This window comes from Bufo gargarizans, chromosome 7, assembly GCF_014858855.1.
Source record: "Bufo gargarizans isolate SCDJY-AF-19 chromosome 7, ASM1485885v1, whole genome shotgun sequence".
In the NCBI taxonomy this organism is placed as follows: domain Eukaryota; kingdom Metazoa; phylum Chordata; class Amphibia; order Anura; family Bufonidae; genus Bufo; species Bufo gargarizans.
Genome location: NC_058086.1, coordinates 189015419 through 189032096, shown reverse-complemented (window position 1 = coordinate 189032096; position 16678 = coordinate 189015419). Strand labels below are relative to the sequence as shown.

Here is a 16678-nt window from a genome sequence, read left to right as displayed (position 1 = left end):
TAATGGCAACGCCCCCGTTGCTCCTAGAGGCTCATTTGCATATATTAAAACAAAATGTTTCTCAGCAATATGGGCACATATGAACATGGGACCAACAAAGATGCATTCAGCTGCCGAGCGCATATGTAACAGGTCAGCCGGTGTCATAGGGACAAATCTCCTGACAGATGCCCTTTATAACAAGAAAATAACAGAAATGGATATGCTGATGTTGGGCTTGGCTCCTCCAAACACAGGTCAGGGACTGTGCCCCTAAAGATAGATGCTCATATGGGTTTTGATTAATGCATTTTTTAAATTAGGTAATAAAAGCATCCTAGGTTTAAAAAACATTCTCATGATCTAGATCCACAGTGGGGCACAGGTATTCAGTAAGGAAGGCATTATCGTGCCTACACTTTAAAATCTGCTATAGATAGACTATTGTAAGAAGAACTTATTTATCTCTTGTGGTGAAAACTAATTTTAATTACTATTTTAAATTACTTTTTGATCTCATATCCTAATAAAACATTTTGGGAATTTTCATTATCGTAACCTTTTTCATTATTTCCTTTCAGCTCTGTGGAAATGTCAGGACATCACGATGGGAGTTCTTCTGATGTTGAGCTTGTCAATAGACTTAGAGAGACTGGCTTGGATCCTGAGTATTGGCTCGGTGTGCTTGAAGAAAACCTGGGCATTAACAATATACAATCAGTACAATACATTCAGCCTGAAGACTGCTCGCTACTAGAGGAGAAGACCCGTTACCAATGGGAAAAAAGAGCTTTACGTCAACTATGCAATGTGCCAGATAGCAGTACAAATGTTAAGGAAACGCAAGAGAAGCGACGTCAGGTAATGAAAGAAAAGAACGAACAAGCATTAAAGGCAATAACTGAGCTAAAAACATTAAGATCTGAAGGAAAAGATCGACATGATGAAATGGTCAAGCAGAGGGAAGAAGAAATTCGTAAAGCCCTAGAAATACCTTCTGATTGTTCAGCACCACATGAAAAGTCTATAGTGGATCTTATAGATTACTATAAAAAACAGATTAAGTTCATGGAAGAACCATTTAAAAAATCTGACAATATAAAAGATGAAGACCTCCTTAGATATGCTTCTGGGGGTTTGGCACTTGAAGGAATTTTCCAAACAAAAAACATTAATGATGTGTTTCAAAAACGTGAACCACTGCTATGTATTCCAGATTGTTTCCAACTTCTTGGACCAGAGCAAAGTCCAGTTTTTCAACAAAAGGAATTTACATCCCAAATAGAGGAGTCCAGTTTTAAAAAAACTGTTGAAAAAGTAGGTTTAAGTTTAAGTAGCTCAGTTAATTTTAGTTTCATGGGCTTCGGTCTAAAAATCGGTACAGATTATAGCAAAGATTCAGAATCTGATAAAACCAGTAAACAGTCTAGTCAACAACAATATGTCTGTACAACAAGATACAATTACATCCCACTAGCATCCTGCTACTTCACTAAGGACCAGATGAAACTCTCACAGAGTGCACTAAATGCATTAAAAGACATTGAAAAACTAATTGCCATAGATTCAGGGAAACAAGGCATAAGAATGAAATGTACTGATTTTTTCCAGAGGTTTGGCTCTCATGTTAACCTAGGCCCTGTACACTTTGGGGGAATATACTGGTGGAAAGCTTCCATGGAAGGCATTTCATCTAATCAGATGCAAGAAGCTAAAAGAATGACATCAGAGGCACTAAACTTCTATGTTGGTGCTAGTTATGCTGGAATTGGAGGAGATTTTGACTTAAAAAAAACAAATACATATGGTTCCATTGACCAATCAACAATCTCCAAATTTCAGAAAGATATTCAGTTCTTCTCCACCAAAACAGGGGGTCCTTCAGAAGTTGATTCTCTCTTTCATTGGAGATCAGGTCTTATAGCTAGTAACAAGACATGGAGTGTCATAGATCGTGGATTTCAGCTCATGCCTGTTTGGGAAATTATTGTGAGTAATCACAGGGATCAGTTCACAGATACAATGAAACTTGCTTCATGTTTAATTGATTCTTACACATCATCAACTGGTCTGTCTTCAGAAACAATGGTTGGAGAAAATTTACTGACTGCTTTAGAAAAAACTAAGATATTCTTGCAAGAAATACAATCTTGGAAAGCTGAGGATTCTGAGGAACATCTGAAAACATTAAGTGACTTTAAACAAACACTGAATGAAACCACAAGAAGTTACAGCGCTTGGGTGAATTTGTGCCTGTCGGATAAAGGTCTTCAAGAATTTTTGCTTAGCATCGTTAAGAGATATCAAGAAAGTACAGAGAAAAATGTCTATCGCATAAAAATTTCACTGCAAGAACTACTTGAGCCACATATTTATTCAGTTGATAATTTTCTTGATGCTTCATTTATTATGAGGTGGATTTATAATTCAGAGAAGAATGAACTTGATCAGATCCATCTTTCTGAATTTAAGGAGCTCCTTGATGTTTTGCAGAAATCAAAAGAAAATCTTTCTCAGATAACACTTTCTCTGTCATCATCTACAGAAGAACAATTCCAAGCTAAGATAAAAGCTACCCAGCAGATCGGTTGCTCACTTTATTCGTTTTTAAAAACTATGAGGAAGACAAAACAAAAAGATTCTGAATTACTGGTGCTCCTGATCGCAAATAACGCTGGATACTGTATAAAAAATCTCTACTTTCGTAACATTCTAGGACGGAATGATATAGATATCCTGCAAAACAACATAGAAGAAGTCTATAAAGAATATGCAAACCTCAAAGGTCAATGTGCTGAACGGGCACAAGCTTTTCTCTTGTACACAGGGTTTAAATTTGCTGGTGTTTACAAAGAAATGACTGCTCAACAGAAAGCAGACCGATTGAATTTCATGAAAAGTCATCTAGAAGGTGATATCTTATCTAATGTTAACAAAATTGTTCATCAGCGTTCTGAATTTTATGATTGGAGCAAAATGGAAGATAATCTAAGAGAATTTGCCTATGGAATTGTATTAAGAAAGGAGTTTAGCTCAGATGAAATTGCTAAAGAGCTGGAAAATATCTGTCAGGATGAAATAACACTTATTAACACTGATGAACAAATTGACAGCAGCAACATGGACAAAGACTTTTTGCAATTGTTAAAGAGGCTTGACCTTGTAAAATATTATCCACAAAAAATGAAAACAGCTGATTTTCATAAGATATGTAGATCTTCTATGTCTGAAACCCTGACTTTAGGAGAACATCAACTTTCCTTCCATTATCTACAAAAGTTGCTCATGTTGGACTATCGTGCTAGATATACACAGTACAAAAGTGCTAATGACCTCACTCAAAAGAATATAGTGACCATAAATGATAAAGTGGATGAAAATGACATATCAGAAGATTTCTTAGATTATTTCCTTGATGACAGCAATGAGGAGTTTGAAAACCAAAGTGCAAACCAAGAGCAACCTATTCACCCTATGGATCTGCAGATGGCAATTTTTCATTGTGCTAATGACTTTATGAGGCAGTATATTTACACAAAACTTTCACTTTGTCAGTTTGCTGTACCAATGTTGGTAAAAAATCCCAGCACAAAGCTCATTGAGTTTCCTCTTTGGTCTTTTCAAGAAGTTAAAAAGAAATGGAAAGCAAAAAGTGTCGCGAACAACAAATGTGTTACTGAAGCTGAAACTCCTATTGTATCTTTCATTCGCTTTGGTCCATCAGCTTCTTCTAAGTCACAAATAATCAACTGGCTGATCAGTAAACAAAGACATGACATCTTCTATCACCGCCATTGCAAGGGAAGTACGAAGAACTCTTTGCTAATGAATGGCATTACAGAAATTGCTTGGTATTGCCCAGGTGGGAAGGATGATGATGCATTTGATGACTGCATTGCCTTTACCAATCTACATGGTGATGCTAGAGACCATGACAAACAAGTACAATTTTTAGAGCAGATTTCCTCAGTCATTGTAGTTTTGTTCAATGATAGAGATGCAAGGGAAGGACATGGTAAAATAGTTCTGCAGCGATTAGTGAGATCTCCCACACCATTAATCTGTCTTATTGCAGACAAGGAATGTCCTCCACCAAAACCTGGTACTAAATTAAAAATAGGTTTAAGAGACAGAAATGAAGCAGATATGGTAGACATAGTAGCTACTACAATACAATCATTATTGACCAGTTCAAATCAAAGACACTCTCTTAACAAATGTGCAAGCATTGCCAGAAGTCATGGATTTATAGTGGATGTGGACAAAGAGCAGTGCAAGCAAGGAAGAGATCACGCGGAGGTTCTACTGTCCCTACTAAAAGAAAAAAAACTCTCAGCTATAAAGGAGTCATTTCTGCCATTGCAAGGTGATTTGTGGCATATGTGGTGCACAAAAGATAAGGAACTCACTAGGCTCAAGAGAAAAAATAATTTGAGCATTGAGCAACAGCGGAGTGACATTGAGTCTCAAAAACAAGCGCTAAGAAACAGTCAAATACAAAAAGCTTTTCCTTTAAATGACTTTATGAGATCTCTCCTAAATATTCTACACTCAAATGCTCAGGGCTCAAAATTATATTTTCTGCAGTGGTTTAAAATGTTTTTGGATGATTTGTCTTCAGAAACATTATCAACTCTCTATCATGAATATCATAATGTTTGGTCAGATTTAAAAGTGGAAAAGCAAAAGGGCAAAAATAAGCGTGTAATACAAAAAATTGAAAACAACCTGGAACAACTATCAACCAAGATCAACATCTCAACATTTGGGCTTGAGCATATTCTCAGAGAACTGGCACAAATTTATGAAGCATTAGAAACATTCCCTGAAAAAGATAAAAGCTTTTTCACTTTGCCTAAAATTGCAGCACATCTTATGGTTTCAGGGTATCCATTAGAGCTTATGGATGGCGATGCTGCACATGTACCATTGAAGTGGATAGGAGCTGTTCTGGATGAATTGATAGGACTGTTAGGAGATAAAAAGCTGTATGTCCTTTCTGTACTAGGTATTCAGAGTACAGGTAAATCCACTTTACTCAATGCTATGTTTGGCCTCCAGTTTGCAGTGAGTGCTGGCAGATGTACTCGAGGAGCGTTTATGCAACTTATTAAGGTTGATGAAGAACTTAAACAAGAACTAAAATTTGAATATGTGCTTGTTGTAGACACCGAAGGTTTAAGAGCTGTAGAACTATCAAAGAAGAATTCGGTGAACCATGATAATGAATTGGCTACATTTGTAATTGGCCTGGGTAACATCACTGTAATTAATATTTTTGGTGAAAATCCTTCCGAAATGCAAGACATTCTACAGATTGCTGTCCAAGCATTTCTCAGAATGAAACAAGTGAACTTAAGACCAAGCTGTTTATTTGTTCATCAAAATGTTGGTGAGATCACAGCCAAAGAAAAAAACATGGAGGGAAGAAGAAGATTGCAAGAGAAACTGGATGAAATGACATTGTGTGCAGCGCAGCAGGAGCAGTGTGATGTCACTTGTTTCAATGATGTCATTCAGTTTGATGTCAACACTCATATTCACTATTTTGCCCATTTGTGGGAAGGTGACCCACCTATGGCCCCTCCAAATCCAAGTTACAGTGAAAATGTCCAAGAGTTAAAGAAGATCATACTCCAGTCAGGGAAACAGGAAGAACGTGCAAATATTTTGAGCATTTCAATGTTTAAAGCACGTGTTAATGATCTATGGAATGCGCTGCTTAACGAAAACTTTGTTTTTAGTTTTAAGAATTCTCTTGAAATTGCTGCTTATAACAAACTGGAAACTAAATACAGTCAATTGGCATGGTCTTTAAGAGAGCACATGCTGACGCTTCAAAACAAAATCAACAACCAAATTCACAACGATGTGATAAAATCTGTAAATGTGGTTTCTCTAACCAAGGAATTTGAACCGAAATACAAAACGATTCAGGAAGATCTGAATAAATTTTTTACAGAAGAAAAAGATTGTGAAATGTTAGTGCAATGGAGAGCAAATACAGAAATTAGACTGTCTACTCTTAAAAGTGATATCATAGAAGAGATGAAGAAAAAAACTGATGAACTATTGACAGCAAAAAATAATAGTGCAAAAATGAACATTTTTAAGGAAAAATATGAAGATGAAATGTTTGAGAAAAGCAAAAAACTGGCCTTGACTTTGAAAGGAAGAAACCTTAATGATGAGGAATTGCAGGAAAAATTTAATGACATGTGGAATGCCTTGATTACTGAAGTAACTAACACAATAAACATGCCTGAGCGTCCTGAGATCCACCTAGACTTAGAAAATGTTTTCCTAGAACGCTTCAAGACAGAAACCAATCTTGTTGATACAATTCGTGATTCTTATAATTGGAAGGATTTTCTTGCAGTGTTCTCCAAGTATATTGAGGGTAAACGAGGATTTTTTTCAAAGGTGTTTTCCTCTGGAACACTCAGCCATGATGATCAAGACAAGATAAAACATACAACATATGCTCTAGAGAAGCGAGTTAATGAATATATTGAAAAAAAAGAGCAAGAGATAATGGATTATCAGTGTATCTATTTTCATGAAATTTTGAATACGATTAACAAGGAAATATACACCATGCTGGATAAAAAGTTTAAATTTTTGACAGAGTATAAGCTGTATGTGTCACTGTTCTTGTCTCAAATTGCCGCCAGAAGATTTGTCCGCATTTCAGATGCTTTTAGAGAAGCTAACAATCCTCTTGTTTACTTGGAAGGTAAAAGGGATCAATTCTGGCAGAGTTTTAAAATCTCCTGCAAAGAATCAAAGGAAACTGCTTCACTAGCCGAATTATTGTGCAATACATTAAAAGGGTCCATCCAACAAGAAGTGACAGAAAAGGCTGCACTTGAGTTAGCTGGGGACATGAAATGCAATGATCCTTCTTTAAATGGGAACAGATCGAAACTAGACTACTGTTTACTTAAATCACTGGCAGAAAAGGAACGTTTCCAGGATTACATTAACTACATCAAAGATCCGAAATCAGCAGTTCAGGACTTTATCAAAGAACGTGTTCACGTGAACTGTAGTAACAAGACAAAGATTTCTGACATTTTCAACATTAAAGTGGATCTTTTTAGACAACTCGTCTCAAAAGCTATCGATAAGTCAACTGCTGAGGTTACAGACAAGCGTGGAAATGTTAAATCCTGGCTGGAAAGTTTCTGCCAAGGGCTTCAAAATGAAATGAAGCTGTCCTCAAATGACCTGAAAAGTATTCAATACCAGAACATAACTGATATAGGTTTCCTTAGGGAGGCAATGACAAAGGCTTTACAAATAGTAGTGAAAAACCTTAAAGATGAGTTATCTGCATGTGATCTACAAACCCTTAAACAGAAGACCTTCACCATTTTATTTGACCAGTTTCCCGGATGCTGGAAAAAGTGTCCATTTTGTCATGCTATTTGCACACATACTACAAGTACACATGATGGATGTCACAGTATGAAGTACCATCGTCCAAGTGGTTTAAGAGGTGAGAAGTGGCATTGTACCAACCATTTTGCCACGGATATCTGCACTACTGTAGTATCAAGTAATATATGGTACATAGAAGATGACAATGAAAGTATACGTTTTCCCTACAAAAACTATAAAACTGCAGGACCCCCTTACAGTGAGTGGTCTATTACTCCAGACAACTCTGCCTTATCCTACTGGAAATGGGTGACCTGCCGTTTTAAATCTGATTTTGAGAAATATTATAATTTAAAATTTCAAGGCAGAGGTGAGATTCCTTCACAGTGGAGAAATATAACCAAGCAGGATGCCATTAGAGAGATAGAAAACATGATGTAGTAAACTAAAACAATAAATCAAGTTGTCTTCTTAAGATTACTTTTTGCTGTGAAACTGCCACGGCAATATAATTATAATATGATATTGTAATTACTAGTATTTTTTTATGTAAAATGATGTGTAACAGGTAATATGGGTTAAGCATATTGGCAATGATACCAAAAATGGATGAAATGTATAAACAGCTCAAATCTTAGGATACTTTCACTCTAGCGTTTCTATTTTCCGGTATTGAGATCCGTCATAGGGTTTCAATACCGGAAAAAAACGCTTCAGTTTTGTCTCCATTCATTGTCAATAGGAACAAAACGTAACTGAACAGGACGTTTCCATCATGGGATGCGGAGCAAAACCTTTTAACTCTGACACTATCTGATACATAGGAAAACGGATCTGTCCCCCATTGACTTTCAATGGAGTTCATGACGGATTCGTCTTGGCTATGTTAAAGATAATACAACCAGATCCATTCATAACGGATGCAGATGGTTGTATCATCGATAACAGAAGCGTTTTTGCTGAGCCCTGCCGAATCCAGCAAAAACGCTAGTGTGAAAGTAGCCTAAAATGGGGTATTAATATGGATGAGTGATCATAAGTGGTTGCCCATTTTAGACAAGGCCATTTTGCTAGGAGAGGTCGAGGAACCATAAGCTGATCACAGGATATCCCACTGCTGGAACCCTCTGATATCAGCTACAATCTGCAGAAGAATCCAGAAACAAAGCAGGCCAATTATGTATTGCACAATACCTACTAAAATCAATGGGCTGTCCAGCTGGTCTCCAGGCTTCTAAACAGGTGACACTCACCTATTAACTCGATGATTATATTTGAAAGAACATTTAATAATTTAAATGAAGTGATGTGATAATCAGTGTGGAGACCACTATCAAACTATCAGCTGATCCGATGTTTGTTATTCTACAACTTTCTTAAAAACTTGGTAAAAAAAATATTAGAATTTAATGCTGAGTATAAAATAAAACATCTAATTAGCCTTCAGGTATTTTCATTTAAAGTGGTTTCTGGGGTTCAGAATTTCGATGTTCTGTCCTCAGGATGGCACCCCCTGCCTATTAGCTGTTTAAAGGGGCCATGGTGAGCGCTGTGGCCTCTTCATTGTTTAGATTCAGCAATGCACTGCCAAAACTAATTAATTTAGACATTTTCAGGAGAATGCAACATAGCTGAAGTATAGTGCACCACCGCTGGTAGTAGACAGCATGCAGGTGGAGTCCGCAGTGTCCATATCAGTGTCAAATACATTATTCGGACCCCAACTGATCTCATTCTGATAATAGGCCATCAGTATCCTGATCCTAGACAACCCCTTTAAATCTATACTTGATATGTAAATAAAACTGTGTTTGCTGTGTTTCCTTATGATACAATGCTGAGTAAACTTGTTAGGGCTCTTTCACACTTGCGTTCTTTTCTTCCGGCATAGAGTTCCGTCGTCGGGGCTCTATGCCGGAAGAATCCTGATCAGGATTATCCCAATGCATTCTGAATGGCGAGAAATCCATTCAGGATGCATCAGGATGTCTTCAGTTCCGGACCGGAACGTTTTTTGCTGCGATTTTTGCTCCGGCCAAAAATCCTGAACACTTGCCGCAACGCCGGATCCGGAATTAATGCCCATTGAAAGGCATTAATCCGGATCCGGCCTTAAGCTAAACGTCGTTTCGGCGCATTACCGGATCCGACGTTTAGCTTTTTCTGAATGGTTACCATGGCTGCCGGGACGCTAAAGTCCTGGCAGCCATGGTAAAGTGTAGTGGGGAGCGGGGAGCAGTATACTTACCATCCGTGCGGCTCCAGGGGCGCTCCAGAGTGACGTCAGGGCGCCCCATGAGCATGGATGACATGATCGCATGGACACGTCATCCATGCGCATGGGGCGCTCTGACGTCATTCTGGAGCGCCCCGGGAGCCGCACGGACTGTAAGTATACTGCTCCCCCGTTCCCCACTACTACAATGGCAACCAGGACTTTAATAGCGTCCTGGCTGCCATAGTAACACTAAACGCATTTTGAAGACGGATCCGTCTTCAAATGCTTTCAGTTCACTTGCGTTTTTCTGGATCCGGCGTGTAATTCTGGCAAATGGAGTACACGCCGGATCCGGACAACGCAAGTGTGAAAGAGCCCTTAGTGATCATCAGTTTTCATGGTAATACTTGTATGATATTATGCAAAGTTACCTGTAATTACTGAAAATTGACATTAAATTTCTTTTTTTGCAAACATTTGTTGTATTTTTCAATACTAAAGAGAAATCCGTGAGAACTCTTCCACAAGCAAGAAATCTATTTTATTGTGCAAAATACATACAGCACAAAAGCAGCAATAGGGAGGAAATCCACATGTGGCCTATGGCCGTTTCATGTTATCCGTTGCTTTCCTAAAGCTTCCTGGGATTCGAATGGAGTCTTAGCAAACCCAGATCAGCTCTGCAGTGATGCACTGAGGCTGTACAGCCTTGCACAAGTTCTGTATTCTCCCTGTAACTGAGGCTAATATGTCAGCCCCATTTATAGGAGAAATCAGCAACAAAATAAATGTAATGTTAAATGTCCCCCAGAGGTCTTGTATGACCTTGGTGGGGGGGGGGGGGGGGGGTGTAAATTAGAAAAGACAAAAAAAAAACACCATCACAGTTTAACTTTTTGCCCCACCCACAGCGACCATAACCCATATATCAAAAGTACCATTACGGAATATAATTCACAGAAAATATTTTTGCAAAAAAATATTTTTGTTACATATTCTGCTAGTAACTAAGAACCATTTTTCGATTTTCTTTTTATATTTTGTTAGGTATCAAAACAAAAAAAATGCTAAAATAAAAATAAAGCCCAATGTATTACCAAACAAAGATGTGAAAATAATTGGCATAACCGAATAGAAAAAAAAGTTATGGCTTTCAAAGACACATGTACTAAAGAAACAGGGAAAAGATGCCTTATCAGGAAGGGGGGTAAATGGCTCTTGGACTGATTAATCAAATTACCGTTGATCATATTTGATACCATCTTCTGACCAGCTGATCCCTCAAGTTTCTACATCTAGAGAAGGAGATGATAGGAAAATAATAAAAAGAAGGTTCGGAGATTGAATCACCCTAAAGGGATTTTTTTATTTATGTTGGCTTACCTGTGAGGTCATGACACTATACACATCCATCCCACATAACGGTGCAACACATAATGCAATTATTCTCATGAATTTAAATATAATATTTATAGTTACAGAGGTTCTATTATCTAGAAATTATTTCAGATTTGACAACAAATAGTACTTACAAATACAAGGTTACCCGATGGGAACATTTTCCCCATTGCTGGCTAAGGCTACTTTCACAATTGCATTGTTAATTGCAGTATTGAGATCCGGCAGAAGATCTCAATACCGGAATTAAACGGATCTGTTTCAATTTTGCACATCAGGATGCACCCATTCTTTTAGGATGTGGTTGTGTGAAATCAAACCGGGAAAAAACGGATCACTAAATACATTGAAGGTCAATAGGCTTCTAACAAAATGGATCTGTCACCATTGACTTACATTGTTTTCAGTGTTGGATCCGTTTTTATGATCGGACACAAATCCGCAGCTTGCAGCGGTTTTGTGTCCGGTCACAAAATGGAATGCTGCCAGAACCGACAACATCCTGATGAATCCTGAACGGATCTCATTCCATTCAGAATGCATGAAGACTAAAAGGAAACTTTTTTTTTGTAGTATTGAGATCCTCTGCCGGATCTCAATACCCAAAATCAACAACACAAGTGTGAAAGTAGCCTAACTTATATGTGTCATTTTGGGAGAGGTTTTACTTATACATGGAGAATAATCCTTTTTTCAAGCAGATAAAATGGTATGGGAGGTATATAGATGACTTCATTGCCATCTGGAAGGGTCTGATTAATTATATACCTGAATTTATGAATTATTTAAATAACAATGAATTACATTTACAATTCATGCATGACTATTAGTGTAGCGAATTGAAGTTGACAAAGTGGAATTCAATCTGAATTTCAGGAAAAATTTGATGAGTCAAATCCAAATTTCCTGGCAATTAGTGGTAACGAATCTGATTTTCTCAAAGATGACTGCTGCACGTTACAAAGTGAAAGTAATTAGCCCGGGAATGAGGAATCACCCATAATACCATGCAGAGAGCCAATCAGCAGATAGCCAGCCCCTGTAATGTCACAGCCCTATAAAAAGCCTCATCATGCCCTGTCAGTGACCTGAGAGTAGGGAAAGATGTAACAAGTGCGAGGGACAGTGATTAGGAAAGACTTTATTTGAAAAATATTAGTTTTCAACAGTTCAGGGACAGCACTGAAATAGTGTAAGGATATAATAGGGAGACTTTACCCACACTATAGGGAAGAGAGCAGGACCAATAGAACAGTGTAACACTTGGCTAATAGAGAAGCCACTCTATTGCACCTTGCCGCACTAATTGGGTTAAAAAAGATTTTATGTTGTTGGCAATCTTTTATACATACAGTAAGTAATTCCATTAATCCTTGATTCTGTAATCGGTGTGAAATAGTGGTCTGATACTACTGATTTTGGGGTGTTCACGTTCTTTTATACATAAGTAAGGCTACTTTCACACTAGCGGCAGCCTTCTCCGGCAGGCTGTTCCTGCGGGTAAACAGCCTGCCATATCCGTGCTGCCGCTCCAGCCCCATTGACTATAATGGGGGTGGGCCGGAGTTCCGGCGGCAGCACGACAAACATGCCGAGAGGCGGCCGGAATAAAACTAGGACATGTAGAGTGGACATGAATCATGCATAAACTTGGCTTAAATAACACGGCAGTTATCCTTGTGGTGTGAATATGTTCCAAGTGTGTAGACTAGTGTTGAGCAAATCGAAGTATCTGAATTGGATTTCGATCCAAATTTAAGGAAAAATGTGATTGCTGTGATGTCGAATTTCCTCGAGCATCGTGGTATTTTTCCTGAACTGGCAGTAAAAAAAACAACATACTCACCTCATCCATTTGTGTGAGAAGAGGCCACCTCGGTTATCTTGATTGCAGAAACCCCACAAAATCTTGCACGGGGTGACGTCTGCACCACCGCAAGGGCTGGGCGCTGTGACCTCATCAGTGTCACCACGCCCGGCCAACGTGATGACGTCATCACGTCACCGCATGAGATGTCGCATGGTGTCTTCAATCAATATGGCCATGAAGGCCTTTGAATGGCCTTAATTTTAATTATAAGATAGGGTGGCCGCGCAATCGCCATTTCCTGTTATTGTGCCGGCTACACACAAAAGAATTCCTCACAAATTTTATTTCTTTGTGAAATTTGCCGAAGCAGCCAAATCGATTTTTTTTTCAACTTTGCTCATCCTTAGTGTAGATTCATGGAAAAGACAAAGGAATTCACCACACGTCATACAGATCAGAATCATACTATTGGAACTCGCATACCTTGTGAATGTAACTTATAACTAGAGCTGAGCGAAGTTATCTAAAATTCAATTTGTATGCTTTGCTGAAGTTCACAAAGAAATTTGATTTGTTACTAATTACTTTGTCATGAATCACATTCCATTGTATGTACAGGTGAAATTACGGAGAACGGCGATCACGCCGCCCCCCGTCATTGAACCTCTCAGATGCCACATTCAACTCAGATCACAGCATCTGAGTGTCCCATTGAGGCCTTTATTAAGGGGTTAATCAGGGGTTAAAAACAAAAAATACATACTCAGCTTATCCATTCGCTTGTGAAGAGGCCGTTGCAGCCATCTTGAAAATGCATTAAATCTTGCGCACGCTGAGGTGGTGATGTCACATGTCAGCACGCTCAAATTTGACGTGCTTTCTTCAATCAAGATGGCCGCAACGGCCTCTCCGTGAGCAAATGGATGAGGTGAGTATACATTTTTTTGCTTTTTACCGCCATTTCAGGAAAAATGTATTCGTTACCAGGAAGGGCGAGGAAATTCGGCTTTGTGATGAATCCAATTTTTCCTGAAATTCGGATCAAACACCACTTCAGATACTTCGATTTACTCAACACTACCTATAACATATAGGTTGTAACACACGCAAACTAAAACAAAAATAGAATCAGTAAGCACATATATGAAACAAAAACTGATACTAGATCATTAAAGATGAATGTATCCACAGCATTAAAACACTTCTGAGACTATCCCTCAGGAAGCTTGAAATCCCTTTCATTTAAAGGCATAGAGAGAGTCTCTAATCCCCAGAGAGGGGCAGACTGGAGGAAAAAACTAATTTGTGAAGTATTTTGGGTCCTCACACTAGGCTCATTTTCCACATGGACTAAACTAGAAACAGATCTCATGTATCTGTATTGTCTGCTGACCAATGCCAATCAACATACAACCACCTGGAATCATTAGGGTTAAGTTCCACAAGTAACATAAGATGTAACCGCACACTTTAGATACAAAACAGTGTCACATTTGGTGAATCTTTTTATTAAGAAACCATGCGTAACAGATATATGGGAATGTGCATAACAGATGAATTTTAATGGATACACAATAAAAGTGGAATTTTTGGTCCAAGTGCTGGAAGATAAATATATTTTATAGTCGCATGCTTCACCAAGTCCTCAGCAGCTTCAACCTTATGCCATCTCTACCTGATGGCCGGTTTAATCTGTTCCACTATTGGGCTATATTTGAATGAAAAACAAGCCTTGTATTCCCTGACTTTTCACAGCTCTGAAACAATAACTTTCCACCATCCTGAATGACGGCCTTGCATCTAAAATCACTGATTCCTCATAACCGCTTGACCTTGTTGTATTTTTACCTTCAAATATCTAAACATCTATCTACACTTCAATTATCTAAACATACATACAAAATCCTGTCAACCTCGAGATAGATGTCTTAGTCTTTCTTGATAATCCGTAGTTTACCTAAAAGATTTTCCTGAAGTGTCATTTAAAATTCATGAAATGGCTTACTATTCTGCAGTTCCTCTGAACCCATGACAACACAGTCTGCCCTGTGTTCTTTGACTACTTAGATACAAATGTTAGGGAACATTTATCAAAGGCCGGCACTTTACAACAGCTGCTGGAGGAGTCTAAAGCCTAGTGCTTTTCCTGATCACATGTCCATGTAACATCTTGCATAGTAATTCTTTCATGTCTTGATGCAGCAGGGGAACGTTATAATATTGCTCTCGAACAGGAACAGCATGTCCAGTGCATATCGTACGGTCTTCTTGAAATGTGCAACATTACTCCTCATCATGTTGGGCGAACATGGTTGGATGCCAAGTTAACAACTGTCATACAGTCTGCTCATTCATGCCTGTTCTAGGCCCAACTGCTCCCAAATCCCTACCACCTCTGTTTCTTCAGTACATTGTCATTCAGGTAGATTGAAAGGAACTGTCAGAGCAGCAATGTCCCTACTTTGGACCACATGTACTTCTGCTAATAACAGTATCCAGGGTAGTATGGATCCTTCCTGGCCTTCCAAGTTCCTGCTATACTGCTGCAACTCCTTGTTGAACTTTCCAAAAGATATGACTAATGGCCCACACCGCATGTTCTGTAGTGAGACCAGCAAGCTTAAGATATATAGTGGACCCCTTCAACTTTGTGTGTGTGTGGATCAGTAGAGGTTCGGTAGGATGATCTGTTATTGAGGGAACACCCTTACTCAGCCCTGACATGGAACTTGTAATACCCCTGCTTTACATTCACTTTGGCCTGCTTGCTTTTCTGCAGACAGATGTGTTGTAAATACTGAACCAAGAGGTATCCTGTCTCAACCCAAGGAATACTACAGTATATCTCCTTATGGACAGCACCTAATTAGCATGAGGACTCTTATAGGCCAGACAATGATCCTTTGGAATTCTAGCAAGAGGTTATCCAAATAAGTTCTAAGCAACACATTCTTCTCTTGAGTAGTCCATCTAGTTTCTGTAGAACATTTCTTCCCACAATCATATTGAAAAAATCATTGACACAGTCTGATCATCACCATGTCTTTATGCCGGCATTATGTATTTTCTTCTAAAAACTCCACATCCATACAGATGACCAAGGTGGGCTGGGACTGTTTAAAACAAATTCCCAACTGCTTGGTCCTAAGCCATGGTTGCCCTTAGTTTAAAGGCTTCTGTTCAATGGAATGGGGTCAAGCAAAGGGCCACCTCTTGGCTAAGGGACTTGGCGCACCACACCACCAACAGCTGTGTACTCTGTCACTGCACCACATCTTATTTGACTTGCAGGTAGACTATGTTTCTATAAGTGTGTGATCTCTGCCTTTACCTCAGAAATTGACTCCTCAGAAAGATTCCTGGCAAATTCATTTAGAGCCCCTCCAGTTTTCTCTTCTACCGTCACATGTCAAACTTCTATAGAATTGACTCCTTGAGCAGCTACAATCATGTTTTGTTCTTCATCTCTCACCAACTCTGTGGTTTCTCACACCATGTCCTACAGGGAGTCCTTTTCCTTCTATTTAATTTATTCTCTTAATGTCCTACGCATGATGGAACTCCATAGGTGAGCCATGTATTTGTGACAAAGCAATGGGTTCATGTCAGGCACTAACACGTACAACTTTCAATAATCTTTTAGCATCCAATGCTAAAGTTTGGTTCGCTATGGAAAACTGCTCAACCATCTCTGTATTCAGGTGTAGAATTTCTTTCTCAGTTCAAGGATGGTCATGGTATCACCTAAAGAGATTATCATGTTCTGAGGGTTAAGTGAACCCCTGAACAAATCACAAGCATACAGAAGACAGACAAACAGACCAGAGAAGCAAATTAATAGTTTAATAAACAAAGAAGCCAATACACTACAGGCAAAACCTGGACAACAG

The 16678-nt window shown here is 38.7% G+C and overlaps 1 protein-coding gene across 7 annotated transcripts in view; it reads left to right on the top strand.

Annotated features, from left to right (window-relative positions):
* Positions 1–8748, top strand: part of LOC122943996 (interferon-induced very large GTPase 1-like) — a 47462-nt gene extending 38714 nt beyond the window's left edge. For all 7 annotated transcript variants that reach the window (XM_044302182.1, XM_044302184.1, XM_044302185.1 and 4 more), the window contains one exon: positions 561–8748. In XM_044302182.1, the coding sequence (XP_044158117.1) occupies positions 571–7803 (7233 nt within the window). In that variant the 5' untranslated portion in view covers positions 561–570 and the 3' untranslated portion in view covers positions 7804–8748. The remainder of the gene's footprint in view (positions 1–560) is intronic.
* Positions 8749–16678: the final 7930 nt, after the last annotated feature.